This window comes from Dufourea novaeangliae, unplaced genomic scaffold (genome assembly GCF_001272555.1).
Source record: "Dufourea novaeangliae isolate 0120121106 unplaced genomic scaffold, ASM127255v1 scaffold303, whole genome shotgun sequence".
In the NCBI taxonomy this organism is placed as follows: Eukaryota; Metazoa; Arthropoda; class Insecta; order Hymenoptera; family Halictidae; genus Dufourea; species Dufourea novaeangliae.
Genome location: NW_015374186.1, coordinates 328,430 through 347,127, shown reverse-complemented (window position 1 = coordinate 347,127; position 18,698 = coordinate 328,430). Strand labels below are relative to the sequence as shown.

At 36.1% G+C, this 18,698-nt stretch overlaps 2 protein-coding genes across 2 annotated transcripts in view; one reads left to right on the top strand and one right to left on the bottom strand.

The window, feature by feature from the left end:
- Positions 1–513: 513 nt before the first annotated feature.
- On the top strand, positions 514–4,406 carry LOC107192140 (protein SERAC1-like). The gene is made up of 16 exons (XM_015581338.1): positions 514–637; positions 743–846; positions 930–1,057; positions 1,157–1,357; positions 1,428–1,555; positions 1,627–1,737; positions 1,828–1,963; positions 2,256–2,399; positions 2,469–2,723; positions 2,926–3,121; positions 3,198–3,362; positions 3,444–3,571; positions 3,675–3,827; positions 3,898–4,044; positions 4,118–4,184; positions 4,262–4,406. The coding sequence occupies exons 2-16, from the start codon at positions 776–778 to the stop codon at positions 4,377–4,379; spliced, it is 2,148 nt and encodes a 715-aa protein (XP_015436824.1). The 5' UTR covers positions 514–637; positions 743–775; the 3' UTR covers positions 4,380–4,406.
- Positions 4,407–4,992: 586 nt separating this feature from the next.
- LOC107192137 (mucin-5AC) overlaps positions 4,993–18,698 on the bottom strand; it is a 40,278-nt gene continuing 26,572 nt past the window's right edge. Inside the window, exons 2-10 of the mRNA XM_015581334.1 lie at positions 11,875–12,309; positions 8,008–9,001; positions 7,089–7,766; positions 6,335–6,650; positions 6,171–6,241; positions 5,891–6,084; positions 5,685–5,812; positions 5,406–5,588; positions 4,993–5,169 (exon numbers count right to left, since the gene is read on the bottom strand). Of these exons, the coding sequence (XP_015436820.1) occupies positions 4,993–5,169; positions 5,406–5,588; positions 5,685–5,812; positions 5,891–6,084; positions 6,171–6,241; positions 6,335–6,650; positions 7,089–7,766; positions 8,008–9,001; positions 11,875–12,309 (3,176 nt within the window). The remainder of the gene's footprint in view (positions 5,170–5,405; positions 5,589–5,684; positions 5,813–5,890; positions 6,085–6,170; positions 6,242–6,334; positions 6,651–7,088; positions 7,767–8,007; positions 9,002–11,874; positions 12,310–18,698) is intronic.

The following is an 18,698-nucleotide window of genomic DNA, read 5'->3' as shown; positions in this document are numbered from 1 at the left end:
TGTATTTGTTTAATATAAAATTTAAATATTGAAGAGGAATAAATTCATCTCCCATTTTTTTAAAATGCTTCTTAAATCAATATCTTCGAAGTTTTTATTTTACTGACATATTACAAAATGAAATTATACAATAATTAAAAATAAAAAGTAAAACCGTCGCATCGGGATAAGAACGGGGTTTCGGACGGGGTTTCGGACTGGGTCTTCATCACGAGCGCGTGAGAGAAATCATGCAGCTCTCCGCGTTTAGGACGTAACTTTAGGTTGCTTGGGATTTGGGATTTTTGACCTGGCTTGGGACACTTGGCCGTCGCGTCGTAAACGCGTGACGTAGACTTTTGCCGAGAACACCCGAAGCAGAGCGCACACGGCAGAGGTAGAAAACGCTTGTGTTGGTGAGTCTCCGAGTAGGACGTAGTAGGGGCAGAGCTCACACGGACAGGCTACATATGCTTGTGTAGAATAACCACGGGAGGCATGGAGAGGGTATGCGCTCGCGCGAAAATCCCACGATTCTGGGATCACATCACTCAGTCAGATCACTGATCATTGCATCAGTGTAAAGGCTGAGAATAATACAATAATGGCTTTCGATGCATTCGATGCGTATTAATTGCTATCGAAAACGCAAGTGCAGGTAACAAATACGTTTAATTTGGCATACCTGTTTATGTATACATTCAAATGTTCTGACGAAACGAATACTATGTACTTATGTGTATGTACTTTGCTTTTATGGCAGAATTGGGCAGAATAGAATCATTTTTTTAGCACGATGGGGAGACAAACTTACAAAAAATATGTATACTATTTAAAATCAACAGGAATTTGTATTGTTGTGATGGGGTTAGTTTTTAATATATACATCTTTTAATAAGATAACTTTAAAAATTTGTTATGCAATTGTAACAATGACATCTTTTGTAAAGGAGTTGCTGGTTTCTGTGCCAATTACGACAAATGTCACAGATTTTAAGATCTACAGTACCCACTAATGCTTTAAACTTAGAACAAGCACACGCACAATATATTTATATTGACGATCCTCGATATAAAGGTATTTATGAAATACTGTGATACTTTATGCATTCATTATATTTAAATAGTTCAATAAAATCATGTACAACAAATGTATTTCTTTACATTATAATTTTAGATGTGTTTATGTTTCGAAAGACTGAAAACTTGCAAACATTTGTACCAGAACAATCATTTTCTTTCAGTCATGTCATAATGAAATGGTGGAAATCGCTAAATCGTAATGTAGCATACAAATTATTACATATGGCACAGAATGGAGATAAAACAGAACGATTAAAGGCCATGCACACATTAAATTCCTTAAAATATTTGAAAGGTATTTTTCTGTTTATTATATAACATAATTTCACTTAAACAGAGACTAAGTTTAAAATAAAAATTTATAGATTGGCATTATCAACATATTGCACAGATGTTGGATGCTAAAATTGCAGTGTCTCTAGCAAGAATGCCAAACGTTGATACAAAGTTTTTTTTAAAGCCACCATACTATCATGCACAGCATAAATTATACGTATGTACCAAAATCATTTGTTACTGAATTTTCTTTATAAAAAAATGTAACAACGAATTATATTTTTTCAGGATGTAATAGAAAAAGCACATTGTTTGCTCCTTCATTTAAATACGTTATCTAAAAATACACATCCATGTCTCATTCAGTTTTTGAATAATAAATTCAGAGATTCACAACGTGTAAGTATATGTTGTATAAAAATTTGAGAGCTGTAATGTACAAACTGTTTTCTGCGCACTTTAATTATCTGCAAAGTATGAAACGAACAGGATGGTTTGGTATTCGATCACGATTTATCAAGCATAGGATTAGCTGCTTCTCCAGCTGTAATATGGGATCAGGAATTATTGCAGAGTTGTGTTCAAGCATTATGTCATCATTCTTGTCTTGAACAGTATAGTAAAGGTAAAATAATGAAATGCAAAACTTACTTTAGGCACAGATTAGGTATATGACTAGACATTTCATCCAATGTAATATTGGAGCCCACTTTTCTGGGATTACGTTACCCCATTTCCATTTTAGTGTCACTACCCACCATAGATTTACGTGTTAGGTCACTAAAATCACAGGCTTTTTAAGGTGTTGGCACTACAGCTTAGGTGGGCCACCAACTCCCATAAGATGGAAGGTCTATTCTTATACCCCATCAGTGCTGTAGGTATCTTATACTTTATACATTAGTTTTTACTTTCAGATATTGTTGAAGCAGGAGGACTTCAAGTATTGATGATGATAAAAAAAATTTTTAATGATAATATTAATATCTGCATATTACTTGCAAAGATAATTTCCAATATTTCTCTTCATTCAGAATATTTGGAACAAATTTTTCAAGCAGGTAAATAAATTTTAATTGTGTTACCCATAAAATATTACTTATTATTTTAATATAATTTTTCTTTGCAAGGATGGGTTGGTGCATTAGTAGAATGGTCTCATAATTTTGATATAAGATTATCAGTACCAGCAAGTCGCGCATTAGCAAATTTAGATGACGAAAACGAATGTGTTAAATATCCAAGACGCGTTTATCTTCTTCACCCTTTATATAAGACTAGAACGAATACAAAGTTAGATGTTGTTTTTCTCCACGGACTTCTTGGTGGTGTGTTTGTAACTTGGAGGCAAAGAGATGAAGAAATACCCACACATGGTGTTGTAGGTTTGTTAGTATTAGAATTAATAAAAAAATGTATTCTTCATTATGTAAATTCATTTAACAACTGATTTGTAGTGTTTTTTTAGAGTGAATAGTGACATGTGTATCTATTAACATACATTAATATTGTGGTACTAGTAGTGATAACATTTATTAACACTTTAGTTAGGTTCAAAAGTAATTCAAATAATGACATTTATTATAGATCCTTACATGGTGGATCATGGGACTGATAATCTTTCAACCATGATAGGTGAACAATCTCAAGAGTTTTTAAGAGATTTAGCATATGATTTGAGAAAGCGTGAATGGGCTAGATTAGGGCAAGATTTTGAAGTGGTTTTAGATGACTTTCCTCAAAATACTAATGAGAAAGCGTGTGGACCATATTCCTGTAGCGGGTAGAGTTTTCTTAATAATAATGTTCATTTATCTTAAAAAAATGCTAGATATCTACTGAAAAATTCGATGTTTTAGGGACGATCATTGTGTAAAAAAAAGTGAACGTGATAGAAGGTATAGGACACAGTGTTGGCCAAAAGATTGGTTACCTGAAGATGTTCCATACATTAGAGTTATTGGAGTGAATTACGATTCGAATTTGTCAATGTGGACTCCTTTGTGTCCGATAGAAGGCATGAAGTAAGAGTTAATATGGTATCATTGTGTAACAGAGCTACGTTATCGTTAAAATGATTAATAATTCGTGACTACATCGTTTAGAGCCACATTGAGAGAAAGAAGTGAAGAATATATTGGGAAACTAGTAACTGCAGGTATTGGAACACGACAAACAATATGGGTATGTCACTCAATGGGTGGTTTACTAGTAAAAAAGATGCTTGTTGATGGTTGGTTAATTTCATTGTCTTCGAATGTTAATTGTTATCGTTCTTTGTGTCTCTTTACTTCCATAGTAATTCATTTTTTTCTGTCGTTACTTCCTCCATACAGAATGGAAAAATGGCGATAAAAATAATATATGTAAAAATACTCGCGGCATAATATTTTATAGTACACCCCATCGAGGTTCTCGAGTAGCAGTTTTAACACAAACAACACAAATGCTGGTGTGGCCATCGGTGGAAGTACAGGAACTTCGCGAAGGTATACAAAATTGTTATACTACAGTTTTAAGCTTGTTCCAGAAAATTTTATGGAATGCTATTTTGTTTAGAATCACCACATTTGTTACAATTGCACGAAGAATTTTTAGACATGTTGAAGGAATTTCCCATAGAAATTGTTAGTTTTAGTGAAACTAAATCAACACTTGTGACTGCGTTGAAGGTTCCATTTCAGTTCGTTACTTCTAATTCAGCTGGTATGAATTCAAAGAGAGTTTTTTATAATATCGTAATTACATTAATAATTAAAAGTATTTATATTTACTTTAGATCCTGGTGTCGGTGAATTTTATGAAATTGCTCAAGATCATTTATCCATATGTAAACCAGCTAGCAGGTAATAATTTATTTAAAATATTTATATGTATAGTAATTATAATTTACAAATTTTAATTGTATTTATGTTTTTTACAGACATTCCTTCCTGTACCAAAAATTGTTGAGCATTCTAAAACGTCATGTAACTCCTAAAGAGGAAACAAAAATTTCTCCAATTATGGAATTATTATCCTTACCAAGTAAATTATTTTGATCCTGTAGAATCTTTTTAGTTTTTGTATGTGCCAAACAAGACGTATGTAATATATATACATATATATATATATATATATGTATATATATTCAACATCTTGTTACCGAACTCTATATTTTTATTTAATTACTTTGAAAGTGAATAAAACAGAAAAGGAGACAAATGAGCACAACAAATTTTTTCTTTTTTAAAAATTATAATAACCCTCCTAATTGAAATTAGAATGAACATGTTTATGTTACAGAAACATTTAAGTACTTTTAAATACTAATTTTACACCGTGATCAGTTATTTTTTTGACTAGAATAAACAATAAAATTTATGTAATCAGTAATAAGAATGATCAAATTATTTTATAACAATTCTCAAGTGTAAAATACAAGAAAATGCTTGTTCAATATTATATATAACAACTATACAGAATACTATACAATAATCTAGTATATCCTGATATAATATAAAATGTAATTGTTTTATAATGTAACATTTTTCATTGTTTAAAAGCAATTTATACACATCAGCGTGGTAGTATTTGATGACATACTTATTTAAGGCACTGAATAAATTAAATGAAAATAGAGTTGATAGAAATTTTATTTTATTACCATCAACTTCAAAAATTCGTGTCATAATCAGGATGATGACGACTCGATAAATTTGTCGTACTGTCGTAGCCGCCGTATTTGCTGCTGGTGTGAGACCCATTATAATAGTAACCGTTCCATTCCGATCGCCAGCTATCATACATATTATATTTTTTGTGGTCTTGAAACGGTTTTTCGACGAGTACCTTTAAATTAAATAAGAAGTATATGATATACTTATGCATTTATAGACGCTTACTATTAATTGGACAATATATCCCATAAAGAATATAAAATTCTGTAAACATATACATAATAGAATGTACCACTATGAAATATCAATAATTTATTCTACATTGCCTTTAGTATTAAAAATTTATTAAACCATTCAAGATTTCTTTTGAAAATATTTCATTATATTAAATATATTTTGGAGTTTCACCTTATTAGAAGTCGATTCAAAAGATTTATCATTCCAAGAAACATCTGGGTCGGTCCATATTGTATGTACCGGTTTTGAATAGTCACTGGATCTGTTATGAGTGGATATATTTTTTGCTACTTCCTCTTCATAAATCGCGGATACAGATGGTTTTAGTTTTGAAGCATTGTGACGATTTAAAAGCTGAAAATTAATCAGATTAAACATAATTTATTATAATTAATTTATGTAATGACCTATGTGCATTAAACATTTTTCTTGTGATAATGATATACTTACGACAGAGACCCCAAATATAATAATAAAGAGTAATCCACCAACACCGATAACAATTACAGCAATAGCCCATTGTGGGAACAATCTGTCATCTTTTTCAATGTACTGAGGAGTAGTTGCTTTAGGTATTACTAAAAAAAAATTATTTTTATGTTGATCATCGACACATGCATTTTGTAAAATAAACATCTGACAATAAAGTAACATACCCACAAAATCCGTATACTTTGGGTCAATTATAAATGATCCTAATTTTATCGCGTCTTTGGCCTTTGTATCATTCCATCTGTTTGCGTTGTACGTCCGTAACGAATCATGGAAAATTACTTTCAACTCTTGCGTGTTGATTTTCTGCTCCAAGTTTGCTAGTTCGACGAAATAGTCTACTAATATACTTCCTTCGCTGAAATCGTTTAATACATTACTTGATGGAACCAGTTCTTTTTGTAATAATTCTGTGATAGAAAGGTAAATAGTCCAAACTACTACCTGAACGAGTCAATCCGTACTCTCTTGTACCATTTTGTCAAAACGGACGATTTGAAAAATATGAAATTCATCTACAAAAAAAGTGGCGCAGTTAAAGTTTTGTAAAATTCTGAAAGGTAGATTGTATTCTACTATTAAAAAAACAAATTTCCGTGATTACGTACCTGTTGTTCAATTTCGTTGGCTAAATTCTGCCATTCTTGAGTATTTCGATCGAGCAATTCCGGTACCCAGGTTGCGTTACCAATTATCTTTATTGTACCAGCGACTTCGCAATCTTGTTCACAAGTTCCTGGAGTGGTTGGCCTAGGCGTAGTCGTTGTTGTAGTCGTGGTTGAAGTGCTCGATGTCATTTCAGTTATTGGTATAAGCGACGCGTTTAGGGATGCTATGGTTGCAGTTCGAGCAGCTTCTAGCAACTTTTCTATCGAAATTGGTGTTGTGGACGGGGTAGGCCAGCCAGTAAATTCTGTAGTAGCTCTACAATTTTAATTTTAATATAAATTGTTTGTGTCCGAATTAAAATTTTTATAGTATACATATATTTATGTGTGTACATGCTTGAACTAAAATTTGAATTATTATCTAAACATTAAATTTAAATAATAAGTTAAGTGTAAATTTGTATTGATTCGTTGGAATTCAAGTTCGTTGAAATTGTAGTGGCCGGTTTTAATTTGAATATAAATCTAACGGTCGGGATCTAAGTTTGAAACGGTCCGTTTGTATTCGAATTTGAATGTAACCGTTGAAAGTCGAGTCTACGGTTAATCCCTAAAAATGTTTGAATTTAATCGTTAAAATTAAAACTTGGCTGTCAGAATTTGCATTTGAATGCATTTACTTGTTATATTTCGAATTAAAAACCGGATGTTACTATTTAACTTTGAGTTTTCGGAATACATTTAAAAGAATCACCTGGTTGGCCAACCTCTTTGTATTTTTGGCGTAACTGTGCCTGATCCATCACCGCGAGGCGGTTGCGGCGTAGTAATTTTATGAATAGGTTTTCGTCCCCCTGGTCTGCTGGGGAACACAATCTTCAAACCACCAGATTTTGCGGTCGTGGAAGAAACAGATTCCATTGTTGTAGAAGATTCTGTAGTGTTCTCAGGATGCAGTTCAACGGCTTTTATCTCTGATGTTAGATTCGGTCGTTTTTCTTCGTAATCGCGCGGCAGTAAAGATGAAATGTTAAACACCGATTTCGCGAATAAATCCTGTATTGTTTTTCCCGGTGGCGACTTTTCCGACGAAACCTCCACGCTTTTCGCTGTCGCCATCGACGTAGTCACCTGACTTTTCATAGTTGAGCTACCTTCGTGCTTCTTGTTGTTATAATCTGGCGGCAACAGCGATGAAATATCAACTTTAGATTTTGCAAGAATATCACTTAATACAGAGCTCTCCGTAACAGTTGAATCTTCTTTTTTCAATTTGTAGCCAGGTGGCAAGAAGGCACTGATATCCTGTACTACCAAGCCCGTCTTCGATTTTTTCGTAGTCGGAATAGAAGTGGTAATAGTAGGAGTGATAGGAGTTGTAGTCAATTGAGATGTTGTTGCTTCCAGCGTCGTGGTACTCTTGGCAGGCCACCTAAACGGACCAACCAATTGATTTTTTACAATATTTTACATTATTAGAATTATAACGAGAAAAAAGAAATAAGAAGTCAGACGAAAGCAGAATGGTGACCCGGCGCATGCTATCTTTTCCTAATATTTATTATACTAGTCTGTGATCAAATATCAGTTTCTACCACGAGCAATGTTCTTGTCAAGAGTTGATTACACAAGGATTCCATTATGAAAAACGACGGAGAACAATTACAACAAACCTGAAAGCAATCTTCGAGGGTGCAACGGTGCCACCAGGAACCCTCGCGACGTAATCACGCGGTAAAAGTCCTTCCAGGCTATCCAGCGTGGTTCCTGTGCGCGGTTTCGGTGTGGCGTTTCCATGGTCCGTTCTCTTATCGTTGTACCGTCGTGGCACGAATTTGCTGATGACGGGAGTCCTGGCGGTGGTGGTGAACCTTCTTCTGTTGTTTCTATCTCTGTCGTTCAAAACGTCCAATTGCAGAGAGTTACCAGCCGTTCTGAAGCCACCGGCTAGGAAGCCGCTGGACAGCTCCGATTGGACACGATCCAGCTTGTCGATGATGCTCTCTGTGGATTCCGGGGGCGGCGAAGTCTTCTTCTCGCCGTTAGGATTGATCGGCTCTACGCGATCTATCACCGGGAATGGGAGAAACCGTGCGCCGGATATGCTGCGGCTGGTTTGGACGGACGCCAGTATCCTGGACGTGTCCTCCGTGGTGATCATCGTCACCGGTTGTTCCGTCGTCACCACGGCGACAGAAGATGGCGGCGGGGCGACTTGTTCCGTGGCGGTCGGCGACGAGGTCGTTGGAACGGATATCGTGCCGTTTACCACGCTTTTTGTCGTCACCACGGACACCACCGCTTCGCCGATCAAAATCGAACTGTCCGCCGAGGAGGAGTTTGCATCATCCGCGCTGGGTGGTCCTAGGAACGTGAAGGTTTTGTCGCTGCCCTCCATCGACGTACCATCATCGGAGTTCGTTGTTGCGATCCGCGTGTCCGGATCTTTTTCCTTGGTGAGATCAGACGAGGAATTGTTCCCGTTCCGCGTGTGAAACGATTCCTCTTCGTATTCTTCATCTTTTTCCGAGGAGTCGTGATTCGTTCGCTGTGTCCTTCTCGTCGCTTCCTCGTCGCCATCTTGTTTCCTCTCGTTTTCTTCGATTTCTGCTTCTTCCTTCTCTTCTTCTTCTTCTCCGTCCGGATAATCGAGGTTATCGGCGTTCGCTGTAAAATTTTTGTTCGCCTTTCATGAAATGTTTTTATGACAATCGTGGCTGAGGTGTACCTATGTTGGTACATACACGATTGAAATGGTCTTTCACCACGCACGACGCTTACTCGACGCACGGCTGATGAAACGAACCTTATATAACCGCGGTAATAGCTTTAGAAAGATCATAATTATAATATATGACATGGTCGCCGTTACATCATAAGAAAAATTGTTAAATGTGGTTCACGTTGCTGAATGACGATTTCGTGTTTATCGTACCGGGCAATCGATTTTAGCGGTTTCTTAATTCTGATCTTGATCGTTGTCATTGGGGTTTCACTACCATCGTGCAGTATAACTTAACTGTCAGATCAGTCCACGTGTCCGTGTGTAATTTCTAGAAAGTTATTATTTGTAGAAAGACTATTTTATGTCATATGATTATTTATTCATTCGTGGTGCTTGCATACTTTATTATGTTAAGAGTGTAATGAGAAAAATTTGTCAACTCCATAGAGTCGTTTGATTTTGTAAAATTTTCGGACAAAATAATCCATTTTGAATCTCCCGTCTTGTTGCCTAGAATCAAACCAGAGGAAAGTCAACTCATGGAAATCGAAGTAGAGGTTTCGCCTATCAGAATTACCCCAGATTATTGTGACGCCGAGTATGTATACGAGTGTGTGACTTCGATGTTAAGTGAGGTTAGAGTTCTCGATTGATATTCAAGGTCTGATCAAAATAAACAATTTTAACAATAATTACATAGGATCACCTTCAAAGTAATCTCCTTCTGCCGCAGTTTTCGAATGTTGCGCGCTAAGCGGATGCTGAAATCAAGTTCAGCTCCTCCTACGATTCCATAATTATTGTCTTTCGTTTGGCAAAATGTCGTCCTTTTAAAATAATCATAAAATTAATCGTAATTTGGGGGTGGGGGCGAAGCATGGGACTGTGATTGCAATGTGGATACAAAAGCATCGTAAATATGAATCTAACTTTCGTCCCCAGTTACGATTAATTTTAAGAAATTGTATTTTTCTTCCCTTGTCTTAAACGGGTGGTAAAATGACAACGTTTCGCTACGCGAGAAACAACAATAAAGAAATCATAGGAGGAGTTAGGACGTCTACTTGCCGCACCGTTTTCGAAAACTGGAGAAAGAGATTTCAAAGGTACACGCATGAGGGCAGGAGGAGATTATTTTGAAGGTGTGATCCTATGTAATTATTATCAATATTAAGGGGGAACACCACTGAGAAACTTAAAGAAATCAATTTTTTTTAAGTTACGAAGATACAATGCATGTTGGTTACACAGTTAATTCGAAATCAAACTTTAAACGCCTTTTTCTCCAAACTAAATTTTTCTATCTGGCAGCTGCGATAACTCTGTCGATTTTTATTCAATTGACTTGACATTTTGACAGGATTCGTAAAACAAGATTACCATCAGTTGCCTTTACGGATTTTGTGATCGAAAGTACATCTTTTAAAATACGCTCGAAAAACTGTCTATTTCTTTTGTGAATTTTCGAACTTTTATTTTCTAAATATGTTCCGTACGTGTAACGGAAACCAATTTGATGTAGTTTATAAAAACTTTTTCACATTTCATTTCGGAGCTGTTGTCCCGAAGTTACACATCCCGTCAGCGAGCTATGTTTTTTTGTGAGGTGTCTAAATCCAAATAGCACAAAAACGTTCTGTGTACGTCCTCCGATGGACGCACGTTCCGGACGTTCTGTACATTCGGAGGACGTCCCGCAAAAAGGTCCATATATCCCCGTTAGGTCCTCGTTAAGATCTTTAAATGTCCTAGGAAGGTCCTATTTACAAAGTGGAACGTCCCGAGGACATCCTGTGTCAACATTCTCAGACCGTTTCCCGAATGTATAAAAGTAACATTCTCTGTACGTTTTGGGAACGTTTAAAGAGATTTTAAAAACGCTATGGTAATGTCTTAAAAGACGTATAAAAAACGTTTTCCAAATGTTTAAAATTGCGGTTAGGTTTCATTCCGTGGAAGGTGACAGGAGTTAGGTTAGGTTAGTTTGTGTTTAACAAATAAAAGATTAACTTTCATGCGATTTCCGCACTTAGTAGAAATTAAATCTAGTTAGTTCCTGTTAATAAATAAAAGGTTAAATTTTTTGTAAGGAATTATAAGGAAAATATAGGTCTAGGGATTATGATCTCCAAGTAACAATAGAAATAAACACAATTGTTTATTTCTATTTTCACAGCAAAACTCTGATTCTGTGTTGGTTAGTTTTTTTAACTTTCTTGAGGTTTTCGCACAAAACCACTAGTGTCGTTACATTTCTCTATTGATTCTTTAAAGACTGACACCTTGTTCATGAAGTTCCATCACCTTGCACGGAGTGGTATTGGCAAAAGTACTAAACGAAACCATCCAAATTTAAGTCTTGAGAACATCCGTAAGACTTTTGGGACGGACGTTTCTAGAACATCCGAAATTTAAATCTTAAGAACATCCGTAGGACTTTTGGAACGGACGTTTATAGAACATCCGAAATTTATAGTCTTACAAACGTTCTAGGAATGTCCAAAATGGACGTAGGACATTCGGATATAAATTGGACCTGAAATGGACGTCCTTAGGATGTGCGGTGCTATCTGGGAAAGTTCAATCGTATATTAAAATTTTTGCAATTTTTTTTTAAATCTCCCAAGACATACATAATACTAAAACTATGTACGTAATGCAAATTTTATTTGAAAACTACAAGCTATTCCTGAAAACATTTTACCGGCCGCCACAGCGGTGTTTCTCCTTGAGAATAAGTGATTTGTACATAAAGTCCTCGAAGTTTTTGATCAGACCTTGTATCTAAAATAAGATTAAGCTTTATCGATCTTACCTACAGCCACGTATCGCGATCGATTATTGCTTTCGTAATCGTCATAATAATAATAGGCGTCGTATTGACTCGTCGAGGGATCCTCAACATAATCTTCATCCCTAGACGCGTCCTCCACCTTGGAGGATGGAGCAGGCGATGACTGTTCATGTCTCGTCGCATCATTGGTTATTTTAGAGAGTTTCGGTTCTTCAGATTCCTCTATTGGATCTGATTCAGTCTCGTATTCGTCCTCGTACGCTTCTTCGTTCCCTACGTCTTCGTGTCCATCATTTTTCTCGTTGGTTTTCGACATCTCCATGACATTGTTCTCGTCCAGAGAGCGTAAAAACGGTTCGGCCGCGTTACTAGCGGAGGCGGCATTCTTCTCCTGTTGCTCGTACACCGAATTCGTTGGTATTAAACGTGAAAATTTGTCCCAGGACTCGGCTGTACCTTTAAAAGAGAAAGAAACTATTCATTTTTTCTGAATGAGATGTTTCTATTCATTTTAAAGAATCCGTAAACATTTTAAAGATTGTATTATATTATGTTCAAGTTCACCTCAGGGTCAAAAGTTACAGACATATTTGAATGCATTTTAACACATGCTACATGATGCTATAAAAAAACTACACGCTGTCTGAAAAAAAAGGATTAGCGACCTAAAAAATTTGAAAAAAGTATTCCATGTATGTACGGCACCCCCCTTCTGAAACCATTCAAACTGTGTTTGAAACATTTCTGATATCATTAAAAATAAAGAAGATATTTAGGTGTTCCCTCATAGGTGGGATACTGTATATATGTAGTCGGTACAAAAGTTTTAATGGATATTCTGCAAATGATGTGACCGCCACGGTTTTATGCAAACGATAAACAATTACAGTAAACTCTCGATTATCCGGCCCTGCTATGACCGGTCATGTTTTTGTTGACATGAAATACATACATAGATATAAAAAATAGTTAGTAAACAAAGTTAACTCAAAGAAGCAGAAAAAGATTACCGATATTTTTTGTAAAAAATAATATTTAATAAGCATTGTTTATATGTCTGTACGTGTAAATATATAATAAACGTTATAGATGTACTTCTTCGTTAATTTTTTTTTCACTAGTTACCTAGAAATGATAAGTGATACATGTCGGATTAATCGGCCTGTCGTTTGACCGACCACAGGTTCGGTCACCAAAGGGACTGGTTAGGTGGGAGTCTACTGTATATGTTAATATATTAGGTGCCGATGTCAATGTAACACAGTGAGTTCTTGTTTAGTATTGACGCGTTTGTGTTTATTGTTTAAAATAAAATTGAAATTGAGCACCTAACAAGGAATTAAATGAAGAAAGGAATAAACATTACAAATGCCGTAGAAACCATTTGTGGTTCAATCCCATTCTGTGGTAAACTGTAAATTTATTTCTATAATTTAATTATATAAATTCCGCAACCATAATAATCAAAAAATTTGTTTAGGTATTCGAATGAAACTTTCCATTGAAAATGCATACCTATGCTAAAAAAGAATTATTATGCATTTCATCGAATTATTATTAAACAGAGCAAAACCAATCGAAACTTTTAGACTTTCTTAATACATTAATTGCATTAATCACAAGATTTTTGTACACTTTCATAAACTTCCCATTACATGTTTAACATGATAAAATGTTTAATACACAAAATGAATCTCTGTTCAGTTACAACTATTGTACATATTGTACATTATTTAATAAGTATTTAAATTTACATAAACATCTGCGTCCTACGGACTACTGAGCACGCGATTGCCACTTCGAAGACTGAACTAGCGCGTCCCGTGAGAAACTGTCTGGAGCAGTTTCAGAAAGAAAGCGAAGACGCTTTCCAGCATTATTTCTCCGTGTTTTGTAATGTCTGTTTGTTCCGCAAACAGTCTACACAGTGTATTCAAAAAGTTCCCGGACTTTTATTACATGATAGCTTCTGGTGGCGACATCTGTGTTTTAAGGCTAAATCTATTGACTATAGATCTTCTTTTCTTTATCAAGCTTCGTTTAACCTTAAAAGATTTAGTCGTTTGTTTGCAGAGCACATTCAAAATTTGTCAGTTTTGTTTCGTTACAATAATTTTTGTGATGGAGCAAAGAGCTGCGATACGGTTTTGTTTTTTAAGTGGAGAAAGTCCTACAGAGACATACCAAATGATGCAAAATGCATATGGAAGTGATTGTCTCCGTCGTACGAGTTCGTCAGCTTCTCATGAAAGATCGCCGTATGACCATTGAAATGTTGTCAGAGGAATTGAAAATAAGTATTGGAAGTGTTCATGCTATCCTTCATGACGAACTTGGAAACAAAACACCAGTCCGGTCAATGGTTTCTGTTACACGATAACGCTCCGTCTCACACATTGCTAACTGTGTCTTCATTTTTGGCTTATTTCCTATTTCCAAAATTGAAACTAGCCATTAAAAGAACTTGTTTTGAGGATGAGGAAGCAATCAAACGGAAAGTGACAACGACGTTAAAGGGTATTTCAGTCGAAGACTTTTCCAGATGTTTCCGGTGACTGTATGAACGTCATCAAGAGTGTATCAACAGAGGAGGAAACTATGTAGAACATTAAACAATAAAATGATGTCTACCTATAAATCTTTTTGGTAGCAAACATAAGTCCGGGAACTTTTTGAATACATTGTGTATTTCGTTCTTCTATCCTATCTCCATGGAAAACTTGAGCCCGAAGGAAAGCCTTGAATTTTCGCGCTGATTCACTTATTTCAATCGACTCTGGTTCCTCGTGTGTTGCTGCGTGAATAAACTACTGATAACGAAATCGAGTCGAGTGCAGGTGATAATTAATTACGAGGAAACGGTAGAGTACCCATGACTTACGACAATCTTGAGCCTATTACGGTGAACATAATCACGTCGTTGCCCGGCTTTTCCTAGCTTTCGATTAGAAAAAGTAGGCTTCCCACTTTCATGTCTGCGCATGTAACGTGGAAGCTGAAACTTTCTTATCGAGGGAGGAAGTATTATTCTCACCTGTCTTTCATGGTTTATTGGTTTTGTTCTCTTTGTCATTGGTTACTGTCGATGTTACGGTCGATTAGCCCGTGTGTAGGCGACCGCCCAGATAGCACCGTACATCCTAGGGACGTTCGTTTCATGTCCAGTTTATATCCGAATGTCCCACGCCTATTTTGGACATCTCTAGGAGTTCGTAAGACTTAAATTTCGGATGTTCTAGAAATGTCCGTCCCAAAAGTCCTACGAATGTTCTCAAGACTTAAATTTTTTATGGTTATGTTTAGTATTTTTGCCAATGTCATTCCGTGCAAGGTGATGGAACCCCATGAACAAGGTGTCAGTCTTCAAAGAATCAATAGAGGAGTGTAACAACAGTAGTTGTTTTGTGCGAAAACCTCAAGAAAGTTGAAAAAACTAACCAACACAGAATCAGAATTTTGCTGTGAAAATAGAAATAAACACAATGTACTTGGAGATCATAATCTCCAGACCTATATTTTCGTTATAATTCCTTATAAGAAATTTAACCTTTTATTTATTAACAGGAACTAACTAGATCTAATTTCCACTAAGTGAGGAAATCGCAGGAAAGTTAATCATTTATTTGTTAAACACAAACTAACCTAATCCAACTCCTGTCACCTTCCACAGAATGAAACCTAACCGCAATTTTAAACATTTGGGAAACGTTTCTTATACGTCTTTTAAGACATTATCACAGAGTTTTCTAAAATCTCTTTAAACGTTCTAAAAACGTACAGGGAATGTTACTTTTATACATTCGGGAAACGTTCTAAGAATGTTGACACAGGACGTCCTCAGAACGTTCCACTTTGTAAATTCCTTCCACAGAATGAAACCTAACCGCAATTTTAAACATTTGGGAAACATTTCTTATACGTCTTTTAAGACATTACCACAGAGTTTTCTAAAATCTCTTTAAACGTTCTAAAAACGTACAGGGAATGTTACTTTTACACATTCGGGAAACGTTCTAAGAATGTTGACACAGGATGTCTTCGGGACGTTCCACTTTGTAAACAGGACCTTCCTAGGATATTTAAAGATCTTAACGAGGATCTAACGGGGACATATGGACCTTTTCGGGACATCCTCCGAATGTACAGAACGTCCGTAGTACGTCCATCGGACGTACCCTGACGAGCAAACTCGGCTTCCGCTAGGGAAAAAAGTGGCGTTGAAGAAGGGCCTCCTAAAATTTGGTATCGAGAATTATTGATATTTATGTCAAATTAACATTCAATTTAACATTTATTTCAGTACTTGAAATAAATTTACTAAGTGGTAAGAGGTCTTTCCCTTACGCTACTTTTTTCTCTAGTAGAAGCCGAGTTTGCTCGTGGGTGTACATAAGACGTTTTTGTGCTATTTGGGATGCCATGCGCTCGTGAGTCTCATGAGAGCGATACAGTATACCAGCGCTGGGCAGCGTGGGGCACCTCACGCGCCTATTTCCTTTTTCAACCTTTCTTTCGCACCGTATGCCTTCGTAGAAATAAAGAAGCCCAGAGTCTGGGCCCCAGACTCTTGTCTCTGTCATTCCATGGTAACGGTGGACGGTGGTGGGGACAAGTTTTAGCTCCCGGGAGCCAACTTTGCCCACCACTGCAGTACACAGTGATGGAGCTGTCGTATAATTCGGGAACTGATCAATGTGTGACATTGTATGAAAACGGCCGGGCTAAGATGCCGCAGAAGTATTGACTTACGTCTTCGGCTCACTCTATTTCCTTTTTCACTCGCTGTCCTTTCTTCTGGTCGACAAAACTTCTACAGTGTCGGTAAGAGTCTCGAGCTCAAGTCACTGTGACTTTGTGTTAGTAACTTATCGCTGTGAGTCAGAAATGATCCGCCTTCGGACGCCCCGCGAGTCCAGCACTCGGAGGGTTAACATACCTCCTTTCTCCATTGCAAAATTATACAATATAGACTACGCGTGTCTAGGTACAAATCTAATATTGCAATAAAATCAATTATTTTAAACACTAACGTCAATTAAGCTAGAGAATAAATTTCAGTGAAATTTCACCATTTTCCCTGCCTGCATTAACCCTTTCGCTACGGCAGCCCCGTCCGCCGAAGTACCGTCATTGAACGGAAATTCGCGCCGGAGTTTAAGATTTAAGAAGTGATTAATCCAATATGTCAATAAAATCAACGGAAAATGTTCTGCCGATAACGAAAAGTGTTGCCATCGACTATAGATGGCACTTGTATATACATCATTTCGATGCCGCATATATGTGGCGTGGATGCCGCATACATGCGGCGCCCGTACCCACAGGTCGTCGGGTGGATGCCGCATATATGCGGCGCTCGGCGCGAAAGGGTTAAAAGATGGATATTCGAGCCAACTTCATACACAAACTTTCTAAAGATGCAACTAAAGTTCTGCTAAGAAATTCTATTGAGTGGTGACAAGATTCAGCAAAGAGATGATAGGTAAAAGTGCCTTGGAAAAATCATCTTAAATTCGGTATAATAATTATGTAATAAATATAAGTGGATTGTGACACTTGCATTTCAATGAAAAACAGGTATAGGATCCGCTTACTCTTTCGTTGCCTAATAAAATTCGTATAATTCAAACTATCAAGTGTCGTTAATGAAACGGCCATTTCATGTACAACAACTTAATATTTGGTTATGAATCGTTTGTAATCGTCAGATTGTGACCTCTTCTTGGCCTGTAAAAGCTCAATAGATAATTCTTACGTTGGTATGAGTTTGTAAAAATGGTACCAATTTTTGTAAAAAAATAATATACTTTTTGAACGAGTAGATATTTAGCAAACAATTACCTATTTAATTTCATTGACTGTTTAAAGGTCAGGATGACGATCTTACATACTGCTGCTCTTCACTGTGTATTATTCCAATAAAATTGCGCCCAACACTATTATACATGAATCGACAATTTTCTTGCTAGGAAGACCTTGTAAACGTCACTAAGGCCGAATGGAAAACGATACCACGTTATCACGTAGACTCCCTATACAAATCATGATCAAACCGTATATTTCAAGTCGTAAACAAAAAAATGTTGAATTTACAATTTTTTATTAATAAAATACTTTTGTTATACAAATATCGTTTGATTATGTTGTATTCACAATGAGTTTATCTAATAAGGAGAGTATCCCAGGTGTCTACCTTCGATTGCTTTGGTTTTCAGATATGTTTTAGAGGACCGAAGAATAAGACATACGTATTTTTTTATATCGGCCCGTTTTAATATTTAGGAGGTGAAACGACCCCCCAAAGTTTCGACCTGGAATTACTATCTAGGAAACCAGAGGTGATACACGAAAATTTTCAATAGGCGAGTTTCATGGTTTTGTATGTACAATAATATGATGCTAACAGATTGTCGAAAATACAATTTGTTTATAACAAAACAATTTGTTATAACTTTATTTTACAATTTATTGAAATTTACATAATGACAAAAAGTGATGGTTATTTCATTCTAAATCCACTGGTATATTTTTTTTAATTGCCTCCTACAGTCTCGTAGTTTTTTATTATTTATATCACCTTGTCAAAGGGACTTTCTGGAAAACCTTGCAGAATTATCAAATAAATTAATACTTCTGCCCGAAAATTTAACAGTATATTCTTTAAACGTGACTGTATTAAATACAACAACTTTTGTCAAAGTAAATGCACACGCTTTTCCCTGAAAAGTTCCCACAAAATCGCTTTTCTTTTCCTCACAACTACATTAGACTCCTTAACCAGAAATTGTGGGGAGAAATTGAAAATAATTTAATTCAAACGATATCCAAATCTTGCTGCCAAGTTG

Coding starts and splice junctions, on each gene's coding strand:
- LOC107192140 (XM_015581338.1), top strand. CDS start 776: ATGGGGAGACAAACTTACAAAAAATATGTATACTATTTAAAATCAACA. Junction 1,358..1,427: donor TTCCTTAAAATATTTGAAAG/GTATTTTTCTGT, acceptor AAAAATTTATAG/ATTGGCATTATCAACATATT. Junction 1,964..2,255: donor TCTTGAACAGTATAGTAAAG/GTAAAATAATGA, acceptor TTTTACTTTCAG/ATATTGTTGAAGCAGGAGGA.